The following is a 13,737-nucleotide window of genomic DNA, read 5'->3' as shown; positions in this document are numbered from 1 at the left end:
CCAAAATGCCTAGAAGCTCACTGAAGTGGCGGTAGAGAACACATCGCTGGGTTGAGTCTGAGTTTAAAAGAAACCATGCCTCGGCAAGATGGCTTGGCTTGGCTTCGTAAAGGGTATAAGGTGCCTTAGGTTTAGCATGATGCAGTCATATCTGTGGAGAATCCTGATGATCACGTCGCCACGCACTTGAGTTGGAGCTACTGCACTTGAAGACTTTGGGGTTTTAATATTACGGTAGATGGAGCAGGTTACAGGCCCTTGAACACTGGGAGGGCTCCGGTGACCTCGCTTGCCCGAGCAAGCATGCTCGCTGAAAGCCTTCATTCACTTCTTGCTCGGACCATTCCTACTTTCTCCAGAGCATCGTTACAGTCCTGGTACGAGCTGTGTTTTCTCTGCCCCCGCCCACCCCCTCCCCCGAATGTTCAAGTGGTGTCTAAAATTTTGCACTCTTCCGGTAGTTTTTCTAAATCAGAATGATCTTCTGACCCTGACTTGTTTAGATGTGGAAATCCAGAATCTCTTTTAGCGTTAATCACAGTGTATGAGATTCTTGTTCTTTTTTCCTCCTTGGGCCACCAAGGCTGTGTAGAACATAACTAATTCACTGTTCCATGATTTGGTTTGTTCTTTCCAGCTTCCTCTGTACCGTTCGTGGATCTGTCTATATTGTAACCTACTGAATATGGCGGCCAGATATTTATAGTTTTTTCTATAACTCTTTGCTTGATAAAGAGCTCAATAAAGGCGTTTTCATTATGAGCTTGTGAAATACTTGAGCTCTGAGAAATTGTTCATTAATTCTGCAGCCATCAAATAATGGAAGATTATCTAGCATCCACATGTGGAATGTGGTTTTCTGAAGAAAGCTTATGTCATCAGTCTGGATTAATTTAATTTTACTACTTCATGTTTTTGGCATGTAGAATTTCCAATTAATAATTCAAAAAATATGGGTGTAAGGAACATTGACATTGACAGTATTTGAAGTAGCATCATTCTATATGATGGCATCTTAACTGTAAATAACATCATTTTTAATATGGAAAGTTATTTTAGTGTGTTTGGTTCCACATAGTTAAAATCTGCAAATGTGAGTATAATGTGCTCTGTCATGCGTTGCATATTGTATTTTTTTAATAGATAAAAATCTATTCCAGGTTTATGTTAACTAAAAGGCAACCCACAGTTATAACTTTTTCCTGCATGCATTGAGAAGGTCATAGATTTTTTTTTCCTCCTCACATTTATGTTTTGGCTTTCAGCATTATCTAAAAAAAAGAAAAAAAAAATCCGTACTTTGGTGTGTTAATATAGAAGTTTTAAGGAAAATTGCTGTTGAGGTTTCTGTTTGTTTTTATTTTTTTTTTACTTTTTTTTATTTTTGAGAGAGAGAGAGAGAGGCAGAGTACAAGCAGAGAGAGAGGGAGACACAGAATCCACAGAAGGCTCCAGGCTCCAAGCTGTCAGCCCAGAGCCCGACATGGGGCTAGAACTAGTGAACCACAAAATCATGACCTGAGCCGAAGTCATATGCTCAACCAACTGAGCCACCCAGGCGCCCCTTAAGGTTTCTGTTTTTAAAATTTGTAGTATCTTTAAGAACTTTCACAAATACATATTAAGAGCAATTTTATTTTTCATATTTAATAAAAAACAAAACACATATCCAACTTCTTCCTAATCCTACTCTTACGGTTTTATGTGTGTGTGTGTATACGGTGTTACAATGTATACACACACACACACACACACACACACACACACACTCTTATTGTATATTTCCTGTGCATATGCAACCATGTGTTTTACATTTCTCTGTAGAGCCAGATACATATAAATACTTTCTAGTGTTTAAAAAATTGAATTATGTTTTTCCTATCATGTACTTTTGCCTATGAACACATTCTGTCCATTGCATTCTTTTTAATGTCTATATGATATTCCATTGTGTGGCTCTATTATAGTTTGTTCCGACTTAAGATGAATATTTAGATTGCTACCAGGTTTTTGCTACTAACATGTCTGTTGTAATGAGTATCCTTGTACCCTTATACAAGTATGTACAAATAGAATTAGTCCCTAGGTATGCACCTTAAATTTTTGCTGTCTTAAATTGTCTTCCAAAAAGGATTTTTTTGGGGTGCCTGGGTGGCTCGGTTGGTTAAACGTCCGACTTCAGCTCAGGTCGTGATCTCACGGTCCGTGATTTCGAGCCCCACGTCGGGCTCTGTGCTGACTGCTCAGAGCCTGGATCCTGTTTCAGATTCTGTGTCTCCCTCTCTCTCTGCCCCTCCCCTGTTCATGCTCTGTCTCTCTCTGTCTCAAAAATAAATAAACGTTTAAAAAAAAAAAAAAGGGGCGCCTGGGTGGCACAGTCGGTTAAGCGTCCGACTTCAGCCAGGTCACGATCTCGCCGTCCGTGAGTTCGAGCCCCGCGTCAGGCTCTGGGCTGATGGCTCGGAGCCTGGAGCCTGTTTCCGATTCTGTGTCTCCCTCTCTCTCTGCCCCTCCCCCGTTCATGCTCTGTCTCTCTCTGTCCCAAAAATAAATAAAAAACGTTGAAAAAAAAATTAAAAAAAAAAAAAAAAAAAAGATTTTTTTTTTATAAACTTGCAGCCCTAACACCAGTGTGTAAATGTTCCTGTTTTCTTAGGTAGGTATTAAGGTGTAGGTCTTCACATAATTCTTGTAGCTCTTGTGAATCATTTAATATTACATCGACATGCTTCAGGAGATATGCAAAATTTGCCACATTAACTACAGTCTCTTGGGTACCAGTATTAAAGAAATGTATTGGGTGGAATGGATTAAAAAACAAAGGTGCTTCATTTTGTTTTCTGCCTTGACCAGACTGTTAATCTCAGTGCTCAGTGTCGACCTCTGGTTTTTCAGTAGGCTTTCTCCTAGCATCTGTATTTGGGCCTTTACGTGAGTCTGAGAATAGAGACGGAATTGTTCCCTTGAAGACTCTGCCCTTTTACAGTCTGTCCGTATATAATAACCTAACACCCGTAATTTGCTTCTTATTTTTCGTACCGTGGTGAGAGGCGGTCTACACTGAGCAGGAGCCTGTTTGAATAATTTGAGTTGTAGCTAATAGTTCTTTACTGGGGGACATCATGTACCACTTTTTTTCCTCCTCTTTTAAAAAATCATTTGGCACGTTCTTTCAGCTTCTAGAATTGTAGCCAGCCATCCCCTCTTTCGGGTGGTTTAGATCAGCCTCTCCAGGCAGTACTTTGAAGTCTGCAAAATGCATTGGTAATTTAGGCTGACATACTTGGCAGGCCCAGTGAAGAAGCAGAATTGTTTGATGGCCTAACACAAGAGGTCTGTTAATGGAGTTATGAAGAACTGAGGCACTTCCAACAAACGCTTGTTTTGGCATGAAATTTAAATAGTTCTTATTTTGCGGCATGTAGTCAGGGAACTTCCTGTGATGTAAGAGGGTCCCTCGGTGCAAAATACTAGGAGACGGAATTTTACTCTACCTGGCGGTTTCTCCAGGGAGGAATGGGTGGAACCGAATATGTGGTCATTTCCTCCTTTAATTCAATTTGGCTACAGTAGAGGGAATATCTTAGCAAGATGTGAGGAAGCAAGTCCAGAGGGAGTGGTAGCACTGGGGAGATGTGGAGGAAAAGGCCAGTCAGTGGCGGGAGTTGGAGGGACCATCTAAACGGTTTAATTCTTACAGTGGGTTTAGTATAAGGCCCTAAAAATCCATGGCTTTTCTTAAAAATATTGCAAAATTGAATCTAAAAATACATAGCTTATTTGTGTGTGTATGTGTACGTGTGTTATGCAAACATCTTGAAACCTTTCTTGAATAGAATATAATTTTAAGGCATGTAATTTTTATTGTAAGCTCATCATTCTGATCATCAAAATCACACGACCTGCTTTTTTTTTTTTTTTTTTCAACGTTTATTTATTTTTGGGACAGAGAGAGACAGAGCATGAATGGGGGAGGAGCAGAGAGAGAGGGAGACACAGAATCGGAAACAGGCTCCAGGCTCTGAGCCATCAGCCCAGAGCCCGACGCGGGGCTCGAACTCACGGACCGCGAGATCGTGACCTGGCTGAAGTCGGACGCTTAACCGACTGCGCCACCCAGGCGCCCCGACCTGCTTTTTCTTAATTCGAAGTCTTTAAAGCAGATGTTGCTCCTCTTATCAGAAAAGTTAAGTTTTACGTGGTTTGGAGATCAGGAAAGAGGTATTCCAAGGCACCGAGGTTACCAAAACAAAGCTTCAGGTTATGTTGCTAAGCTCTCTGAACGCTGGCATTACTGTCGGGCTCTTCTCTCCCAGCAAAAGTGGAACAACAAAGTAGTTGGAGTACATGTTTGTGGGTTAAAGTGGAAGCACGTGACACTAAGAAATGGGTACCACATGGCAGAGATACCCAGGAGCAAGTCGGTAATATGAAAGGGATAATTTAGTTCTGTTTCATTGCATTGTTTTCCCTTCAGGGAGTATGCGGGTGTGTGTGTGCGTGTGTGTGTGTTCCGACGGAGAAATCAAGCCCCTCGTTTTAGTTTATGCATGTGGTTGGTTTAGTGAGGTTTTATGCCTGCCTGGTCTTAATATTAGTTTTTATTCTTACACCTTCAGTTATAGCTTTTAGATACCAAGTTCCTTTATTCTCGCAAATGGAAATGATAGAGAATGACAACAGTGAAGAACTCCTTTCCTCCAGCAGCTGGCTCCTGTGCGGACTTAGAATGTGGCCCACTGTCTGGGCCTGGCCCCGTTTAACTGTTCTGTGTGTGTGTGTGTGTGTGTGTGTGTGTGTGTGTGTGTGTGTCCCCTTTCTGGGCTTTATTCATCTATTCAGAAATTACTTGTTGAGGGTTTAGTCTGTGCAGGCCCTGTGCTGGCTTTGACCTTCTCCCTCCAGGGATACATAGACTAGAGTGCCTTGAACCTAGTGGGCACTAAGAAATGTTACATGGCAAGAATGGTTATTTCTTCACTGTATTTAGTCAGAAGTGTCACTTCGAATACACTTTCTTTCCATGAGTTACAATATTGTTGATGGCTTGAAACTTCAGTTGAAGGACTTCTGACAAATAACACATGAGAATACTAAAACGTGTCCTCTTAAAACCATTTTAAGAACGTACATCTTTGACGGTATTAAGCTTGTATGTTGTTTTCATCTAAGTGCTTCAGAGATTAAGAAATCTCTAAATCCTTTAGAGACTTCAACATTTGCAGTGTTTACTAGAAAGAGCCTGTGTTTTAAAAAAAAAAAAATTTAACATTTATTATTGAGAGACAGAGCATGAGCAGGGGAGGGGCAGAGAGAGGAGGAGACACAGAATCCGGAGCAGGCTCCAATCTCTGAGCTGTCAGCACAGAGCCCTGTGTGGGGCTCGAACTCAAAAACTGCGAGATCATGACCTGAGCTGAAGTCGGATGCTTAACCGACTGAGCCACCCACGCATCCTGAAAGAGCCTGTGTTTTAGAGCCAGACCATCCCAGTCATATCCTGGGTTTATTGCTTATTAGCTATGTAATTACAGTTAGCTCCAGCCAGTTTGCTTGACATTTTGGGTAAAATCTGTCTGAGCCTTTGTTTTTCCCTCTAACTTTTCCTGTCCCCTTTTATAGTGGTAATAAAACCCCCTGTACATGATTGTCTTGAAAATTAAGATTATAGAAGAATGATAGGTACTAAGTACCTGGCACATAGTAATCAGTCGTGAGTTTTCCTTTTCACCCCATTTATGTGCTCACTTTTATATTACTTCAGTCGTATAGTGTCTTAAAATACCCAGGTTTTATTTGGATATCTGGAAGGTAGAAGACATTTTGTATTTTGTCAGTCGTGGCTATGGGAATAAATCTGTGGAAGAACTTTGGCTCACTCCATGAGAATATAAAGTAGATTATTTTTCGGTTTCCCCCAGATAGATACTGTTTTATTTTTTCTCTGTCCCTAAATTGAATAGCAAAATGAAGTCAGCATTTGATGTTTGTGTTAGAGCAGCAGTCTCCTTCAGAATTAAAGGGCCACAAGTGAATATGTATCTGTTCAAGTTAAATGCTCACTGTTGAATTTGAGTTTACCTCTATATGCCATGCACTTTTTTTAAAAAGGAGTTTTAATGAAGTTTCATATCTTTGTAACCATGACTACAAGACACAAAACAGCTCTGTTGCCACTAGAACCCCCCACGTTGTGCCATTGGAGTTTTACATTTTCCCCCACATCTAAGCCCAGGCAACCACTGTCTGTTCTCAGTTGCTATAGTTTTGCCTTTTCCAGAATGTTCTATAAATGGCCTTGTATGTAGACCTTTGAGACTGGCTTCTTTCATTCAGTAGAATGCCCTTGAGATTCATGTAGGTGGTCACATCTATTAATGGTTTGTTCCTTTTCATTGCTGAGTAGTATTCCACTATATGGATGAACCATACTTTGTTTATCCACTCACCGTCAGGGTTTATTTGGGTTGCTGCACCTCTTCCTTAAAATATTTTGGAAATGCTGATTTTCAAAGTAGAATAATATGTATAATCAAGGAACAGTTGGAAAATAGCTGAAATTTGGAAAACATGATCTCCGCCCAGATAGAATCTCTGTTGGCATTTAGGTATATTTCTCTTCATTCTGTTTCCTGTGTGGAGAGTTTTTTGGCTTACATTTACATCAGTGTTGTTCTTGTCTTCCTATATTGCTTTTTTTCATGTTTTAATTGTGAACAATATATGTAACATATGATTTGAAAAGATTATAAACCATCCGAACTAAGAAATAGAATATTTATTGCCAGTATCTCAAGCGTCCTGTAAGGCTCTTCCCCATCTTATCATTTCTCTTTACTTAAAACAACCACTGTCCTAACTTTTGTGATAGTTACTCCCTTCTTCGCTTCAGTTTTCCACTGGATCTTAGCCAAAAGGCCGAGAAGCAATCGCTTCATAGTTTTCCAACCAATGTATATGCTTTTTTAAACACTTTTTTAAGTTTATTTATTTATTTTGAGAGAGAGCGAGAGCATAAGTGGAGGAGGGGCAGAGAGAGAGAGAGGGAGAGAGTGAGAACCCCAAGCAGGCTCTACACTGAAAGTGTAGAGCCTGATGTGGAGCTTGAACTCACAAACCGTGAGATCATGACCTGAGTGAAATCAAGAGTCGGATGCTCAACTGACTGAGCCACCCAGGTGTCCCTGTATATGCTTTAAACAATATAATTTTGACTCTTTGAACTTACGGTCTCCCCACCCCACCCCCCAATTTACTCTAAGTATTTGCTTTAGCTCTAAGTTTCATAAAGATGCTTTTTAGCCCCATAGGAGTTTCTTCAGTTATGGTCACCATGGCCTTGTGTCTAATTCTTTTATTTTTTCAGATGTAGGTGCAAGAAACTACAGGCACCTCTGTGCTGTTTATTACAACAAGAATCCTGGATTTGAGATCATCCATGGGCTACTTGACAGAATTATGCAGCTCCTGAATGTGCCTCCCGGTGAGAAGAAGGGGGGATATGTGATCAAGGCATCAGAAGGTAAGACTCATCAGCTGAATCCAGAGTTAGCGATAATGTAATAAAGAGTCCAGGTCCTGTGTTTTGATAGTTTTTTTCAATTTGATTGGGGTGGGGAGGTGGGAAATAGAGGTTCAATTTCAATTAATTGTTAGTATTTTCTAGAAAACATTTCCTCTTCCCTCCAGCATCTTAGGAAAACACCTGCAGAGCTCTTTTAGTAAAGTGCTTTTGTTCCAGGTGAGTGTGATAGCCCCTAGTTACTGACATGGTCAAGCCACCAGCACCGTGGTGGCACTTGTGAACTCAGAAGTCCAAACTGGAAGCTGAGAGGACCTAAACTGAGGATTCACATTCAAATCCGCCTGTCTGAAGTCTTTAAGGCAAAAGAAAAACCTGGAAAGTTATCCTGAGAGGCTTCACGTTAATCAAGTCGTGAGGTTGACTGAGGAAGAACACGAATCCTCCTGTATGAAAGCCCGGGCAGCGACATCTGTTGGAGGGTTTAAGTTAGGCTAACAGGACGGAGCACGTATCCCAGTGTGCTGGCTTCTCACTGTGCCGGGGATGCTGAAGTTTTTGCATTTCGTTTCCCTGTAGTTGGAACCTGAGTTTATTTTGTTAGACTAGAGACCCAGAAACAACTTGAAAGGAAATATTTTATACCACTCCTTCCTACTGCCTGACAGTTTTTTTTAACTGTTAGGCATCTTAAATGTCTAACAGAACATTCATTTTTTTTTTAAAGTGTTACTTAGCAGTTACTAGTGATATGAGGTCTTTTGGAGGGCATATTTTTGTTTTTCTTAGATTTATTTTTCGTAGTCCTCATAGATTGTTTTTTTGTGGGTGGTTTGTCTTAAATTTTTTTTTTTTTTTTTAACTTGAAGATTTCTTTCAAAATGCAATAACCCTGAAACGTGGGCCTTTTTAGGTTGATCTGTGAAGTTTTTTTTCTTCTTTGGTTTTCTTTTTTTTTTTTTTTCCACAAAATTGAGAGATTAAATATGGCAGGGAGTTACTGTTTTCTGCCACATTTCTCATTAGAAATTACCCAGGAAGTCATGTGTTGTCCCTCTAGAAGTGCGGAGTGTTAGAACTGGATCTTGGAGTTAAGCAAATCCAATTCCCTTGTTTCACAAGCGAAGGAACCAGACGTAGGCAAGTTGAATGAGCTGGGCTGCACGTCACGTGCAGAACCCAGGGCTCCTGCCGCCCAGTGTTCCTTCCACAGGCCCAAGTTCCCACCTTCTCAGTGCCTTTACTCATGCATTCACCAGTTTGCTCTTCTAGAGTTCTTTAAGATAGGGTCAACCAAGTTAATAGCAACCTGAAAGCTGGTATCTTCTTTACCTTCTAAAGACTCAGAAACTTCCTTTCAAAAATAAATTAACTGGATGGATAAAAATCAGTTCTCTGAAACAGATTATGCTATGTATATGAGGCCTAATGTTCTTTTCTTGTAAGATTGCAAAGAACTGAAATGGTGAATTGGAACATAATCTGTTATGGATGGGACACTTTTATATTAATGGTATTTCTATAAACCATAAACCGACATTTTAATATGATGCCTCTCTGGCCTCAGTAATCTCCTTAGACATTTATTTTTCGAAGGAATCTGAGTTCCCAGTCATGAGGCAGGTTTCAAGATGACAAGGGTAAGTAGGACAGGCCCCACTATCCTGGAACCTGTAGGGGGAAGAGCATTACTTTCCAGCTCTCACACCAGGCCACTGCGTCCGACGGGAGCCTTGAGGTTTCCACAGGGGGAAACTGTGCACCTGAGGGCATCCAGCAAAGCATTACTCAGCTTCTGGGAAGTTGGATGGGCCTGTGAAGGAAGGAATAGGAAAGCAAGACGAGCCACATGATCCAAGACAAAATACGATGGGAAACATGGCCTAGTGCAGTTTGGTTTGACTATAGGGTGAGGAAGAAGCTATATTTGAGAGTCCTGAATGCTAGAATGATGCTAGGGATTTTAGCTAATCAGGAGAAAAAATACTGAAGCTTCTTCTCTCTCTCTCTCTCTCTCTCTCTCTCTTTTTCAAGTAAGTGATATGATTTAGACCTGTACTTGAGAGGGATTAATCTGGCAGCAGCATGGAGATTGGGTGGCATAGAGTAAGGGGTAGAGAATGGTTGGAAGGTCGTATAGTGTGGATTCCATATCACAGTATACACTATACGACAGTAGTGAGGGTGTTGACTTTAAAACTTGGATTTCAGTGTTGGCCATAGCCATTCCAAGAAGACTGATTTAAGACACTTCTGAAAGGGAGGAGCTACAGCATTTAGCATTTGGAAAATATCATGGTATGTGTTGCTTGGAACCATTTATAGAAAAAGCGAATCTGTGTTGATCTTTTTAAAAGTCAGATTTTTATAATTCTAAACCTAGGATAGTATTTAAATCCTTTTATTATTTTTGGTGCTAAAATATGTAATACTTAGTACTTAATCTCCGTAATGCAAAGATGTCTGTTGTGTTGTATTTTGTTTTTAATTAGAAAATGCCTTCATAAGCTGTACCTTCTGATGTGGTTGTAGGTCTTGACATTCACTTTTTTAGACCAAGTTGTTACTATGGTTTTGATTTAGGATGAGGACAGAGTCAATATTCTGTTTCCTTTTAAATTTATTTAGGCTTTCATAGTAGAATATTGTAATGTCTTAAAGTTTTGACGTCTATGAAATGTCCTAGATTTATAAATTTGAAAAGCTTTGGTACAACTTCTTTATACATATGGGTGGCCTGGACCAGTACGTGTTTCATTATATCTAAACTGGCTATTTGGGGGGTAAAGAAAAACAAAGCAGGGTATTTACTTCTACTGCCCCTATCACCAGCATTGGCCACATCTTTTTTTCTGAGTGCTTTCTGTAAGAGCCATCAAACCAAAGAGAATTACTGTCATTATAAATAATAGTTCCTCATTTCTCATAGGCATTTCTAAGTCTATTTTGATTAATGACATTTTTTTTTATGGTTAAAGAAATCGACACTTAAAGTAAGTGGTTTGTCAAAACAAGTCCGGAGCAAAGCTGGTATTCATCTAAAACTTCACATGTATATTGTATATATATCATATAGATATACATATATATCTCCTAAGTAGCTATGTAAACACTGGAATTTGGTAGTTGGAGTGTGTTTAGCTACATCATTGTTATCAATTTATTGTTAGTTTGCATATAACTTTTTCTGGAAGGAAGAGGTCTTCAGAGTGTCAAAGAATAGAAACAGATTAAGAACTACCATTTCCTGCCATTCTTGATTATGGACTTGTCTTCTGTTACTCTAGCATATGGTTTACTCTTTAATAATTAAAAATCCCTAGTGACTTTGTGTTTATATTTGAGCTAAGTCTCTTCACCAGAGGTTCCTGCTAATGTCAGCCCATTGGCAGTTACACCCGGTTTCTTCTGTCTTTGGTAATGAGCACCACCGAGTTCCTCCTGTGCTGTGCTGTTTGGTGGTAGTGATGAGTGGAACAAAACTTGATTCCCCTCTGAGAAATGCGGCCCTGTCCACTGTGAGAGAAATCTGGAAGCTTGACTGACGGATCGCTGCACTGACCCCAAAGTGTTCTGTTGACATTGCAGCGTAACCTTGTTTATTATGAAGGCGACAGCCCTCTGCAGCCTGAGGAGTCTCTGCAGAAGGACTGCAGCCAGAGTTAGAAGTCAGGGTGTTACCGAGTTTTCATTTGCCGAGCATCTTTGCGCTTAGGAACGTGAGGTGATGATGGGGTAAGGTCAGCTAAGTGGGAGGAGGAGAAAAAGAACCTTTAACTTTGCAGCAGACTGTAGAGCCTTTTGAGGGTTTCAGAAGGATTCAGCTGTTTTAATGGCGTTTGATCAGATTGTTACAGCATGGATATATATATATATGTATATATATATATATACATATATATATATATGCATGCCTACCCCTCCTCCCACCCCCACCCCCACCCTGCCAAGCTTCTCCTCTTCGTGGTTGGTTGCAAACTAAATTATGTATGTCAAACTGCATTTATCCTTTTTCAGAAACCACTTCTGGGCAAGAAAAAAAAAATCTCAAGTGTTTTTGTGTTTAGGACAGTTATGTGGTTAGTGGGCAAATCAGTGGCAAAAATTATTTCTTGTAGGAGGTGGCAGGCTTTGTGTGCGTTTGGCTGCATTGACTTTAGTGTGTATTTTTCCCCTTTTATTTGTTACCTGGTTCAGTTTGGTTTTATTCACAGTTCTTCAGGAGACCTCAGTTTAAACTTGAGACAAGATCCCTGAGAGACAGGTTTTACAACATATAGTTTTGAACAATTCTAGTTTTCATGCTGCTCAGAATTCATTTTGTGAGATGAAAAATCACTGTAAGTAATATGTGCATTTAATCCTGCGCCATATGTAGCTACAGAGGTTATGTAGATCCCTTCTGTTACAGTGACACCTAATGATCATTGACTTGACCTGTAGGTCGTGACCTTTTCCTCTTTCAGGACACCTGTGAAGGATTTCAGATGCTGAAATACACGGGTGAAGCTGTGAGGTTCCCTTGATCTTCACACTGGCTTTCAGTGTAACACGAGCTTGCAAATACGTGGGAAGCGTATCTGTTGGACAACCTTTGAAGGAGCGGTGTACGTTTATGGTTTGACTTACACAAGTGTCCTAGACCAGAGTAGAAGGGGATCCATATGATGTGTCCACATTTAGTTACCACCAACAAAGGCATCACTCTGTTAACGCATCAAGTTTTCTCTTTTGGAAAAGGGTTTAGAAGTTTTTAAGCTTCCTGACCTTAGCACTCTGGGTAAAAACAGCCCTTGTTCCTTTGCTCGTCTGCTTTTTCGTGTTTGAGGAAAGCCTTCAAATACAATTTTTGTTACCTTCTTGGAAGGGATTGAAAACTGAAACCAATGTTGCGGCAGCCGTGATCCCCACGCGGAAGCCGCAGCGTACCGTGGGCCGCGGTGTGTATGAAGCTTTCACAGTTATCGGGGGGTTCACTTGGCCCTGTGGTTTTGAGTGAGTGTTTCTGTCTCCCTCTCTCATATGTACCAGGCCAAGTTCTCTCCACTCACGTTCCTTTCACTTTGCGTGCGTGCGTGTGTGTGTGTGTGTGTGTGTGTGTTGGTTGGTTCTTACCTGACGTTTCAGTACTCGGCAAATTGGAGTGCTCCCACCACATCTCACTTGAATGACTCAATTCCATTTCCCACCTGACAGATGTCCTAACAGTGTTTCTGTTTCCCCTACGAAACCTGTTTTAGACTTTTTCTAATTGCCCCTCTCTGAAAATGGACACCACAGATACACCACATACTATGTACTCTCTGCATAGCTATGCTTCGTGCATAAAAAGAAGTGTAAACCTCTTTAAAACCCAGGGTTAAAAATAACTAAAAAGTTAAATTAAAAAATCTGTATCTACTGAATAACTTTTAATGTTTATTTACTTGTATAAATTGTGTCAAATTATATGTGCCAATCACATTTTGTCATTTAAAGCATTTTTTTTCCAGCAAAAGTAAAACAACTGCAACTAATTTCTTAACTGTCAGTGAATTTAGCTTTTCCTTGGGAGAAAATAACTGGCTGGTTATTGTTTTTTCTTTTTGGCACACGATGTAATTAGTGATGTGTTGAATGACTTTCTGAATGGACACTTTTTATTTAATCGTCGAAGCCTGAGCCGCACGGAAGCTCCTGGCGACGGATGTGAACAATCACGTCCTCCGGGCAGCTGATGGCAGCCCGTGTGCGTGCAGGCCGCCCGTCCGCGTGGCTCCACGAGCGACAGGGAGTCTGGCAGGCAGAGTCCCGGCCGTCTGTGGCCATGGTTTTGTAGCACCGTCTGACTTTGCTCACGGCTGCTTTGTCTTCCATGTCGGTGCTGCCCCCGTGACGCCCAGGACAACCCAGTGGGAGGGACAGAATACTGAGGCGTAAGATGGTCAGTTTGGGTTCAGCATTGCAGGGCCACAGACCATTGTAGTTTTGTTTTTTTTTTTTCATGTTTGTTTTATTTTTGATAGAGTGCGAGCAGAGGAGGGGCAGAGAGAGGGGGACAGAGGATCTGAAGTGGGCTCCATGCTGACAGCAGTGAGCCTGATGGGCTCGAACCCATGAACTGGGAGATCACCACCTGTGCCGAGGTCGGACACTCAACCCGCCGAGCCACCCAGCCGCCCCTGTAATTTACAGGATGTTTTTCATCTCTCTCTTTCTGCCCCCAAGAGCTCGTT

At 40.9% G+C, this 13,737-nt stretch overlaps 1 protein-coding gene across 5 annotated transcripts in view; it reads left to right on the top strand.

Moving 5' to 3' along the window:
• Nucleotides 1-13,737, top strand: part of FARSB (phenylalanyl-tRNA synthetase subunit beta) — an 83,370-nt gene that overhangs the window by 50,131 nt on the left and 19,502 nt on the right. For 4 of the 5 annotated variants that reach the window (XM_030324152.2, XM_030324151.2, XM_030324150.2 and 1 more), the window contains one exon: nt 7,367-7,522. In XM_030324152.2, the coding sequence (XP_030180012.1) occupies nt 7,367-7,522 (156 nt within the window). Of the gene's footprint in view, nt 1-7,366; nt 7,523-11,988; nt 12,130-13,737 lie in introns of all 5 variants that reach the window. The other variant, XR_003970698.1, reaches the window with a different exon arrangement.

The sequence above is a fragment of the Lynx canadensis genome, chromosome C1, assembly GCF_007474595.2.
Source record: "Lynx canadensis isolate LIC74 chromosome C1, mLynCan4.pri.v2, whole genome shotgun sequence".
NCBI classification, from domain to species: domain Eukaryota; kingdom Metazoa; phylum Chordata; class Mammalia; order Carnivora; family Felidae; genus Lynx; species Lynx canadensis.
Note: the sequence above shows the minus strand (reverse complement) of the source record. Positions and strands in the feature narration are given on the sequence as shown.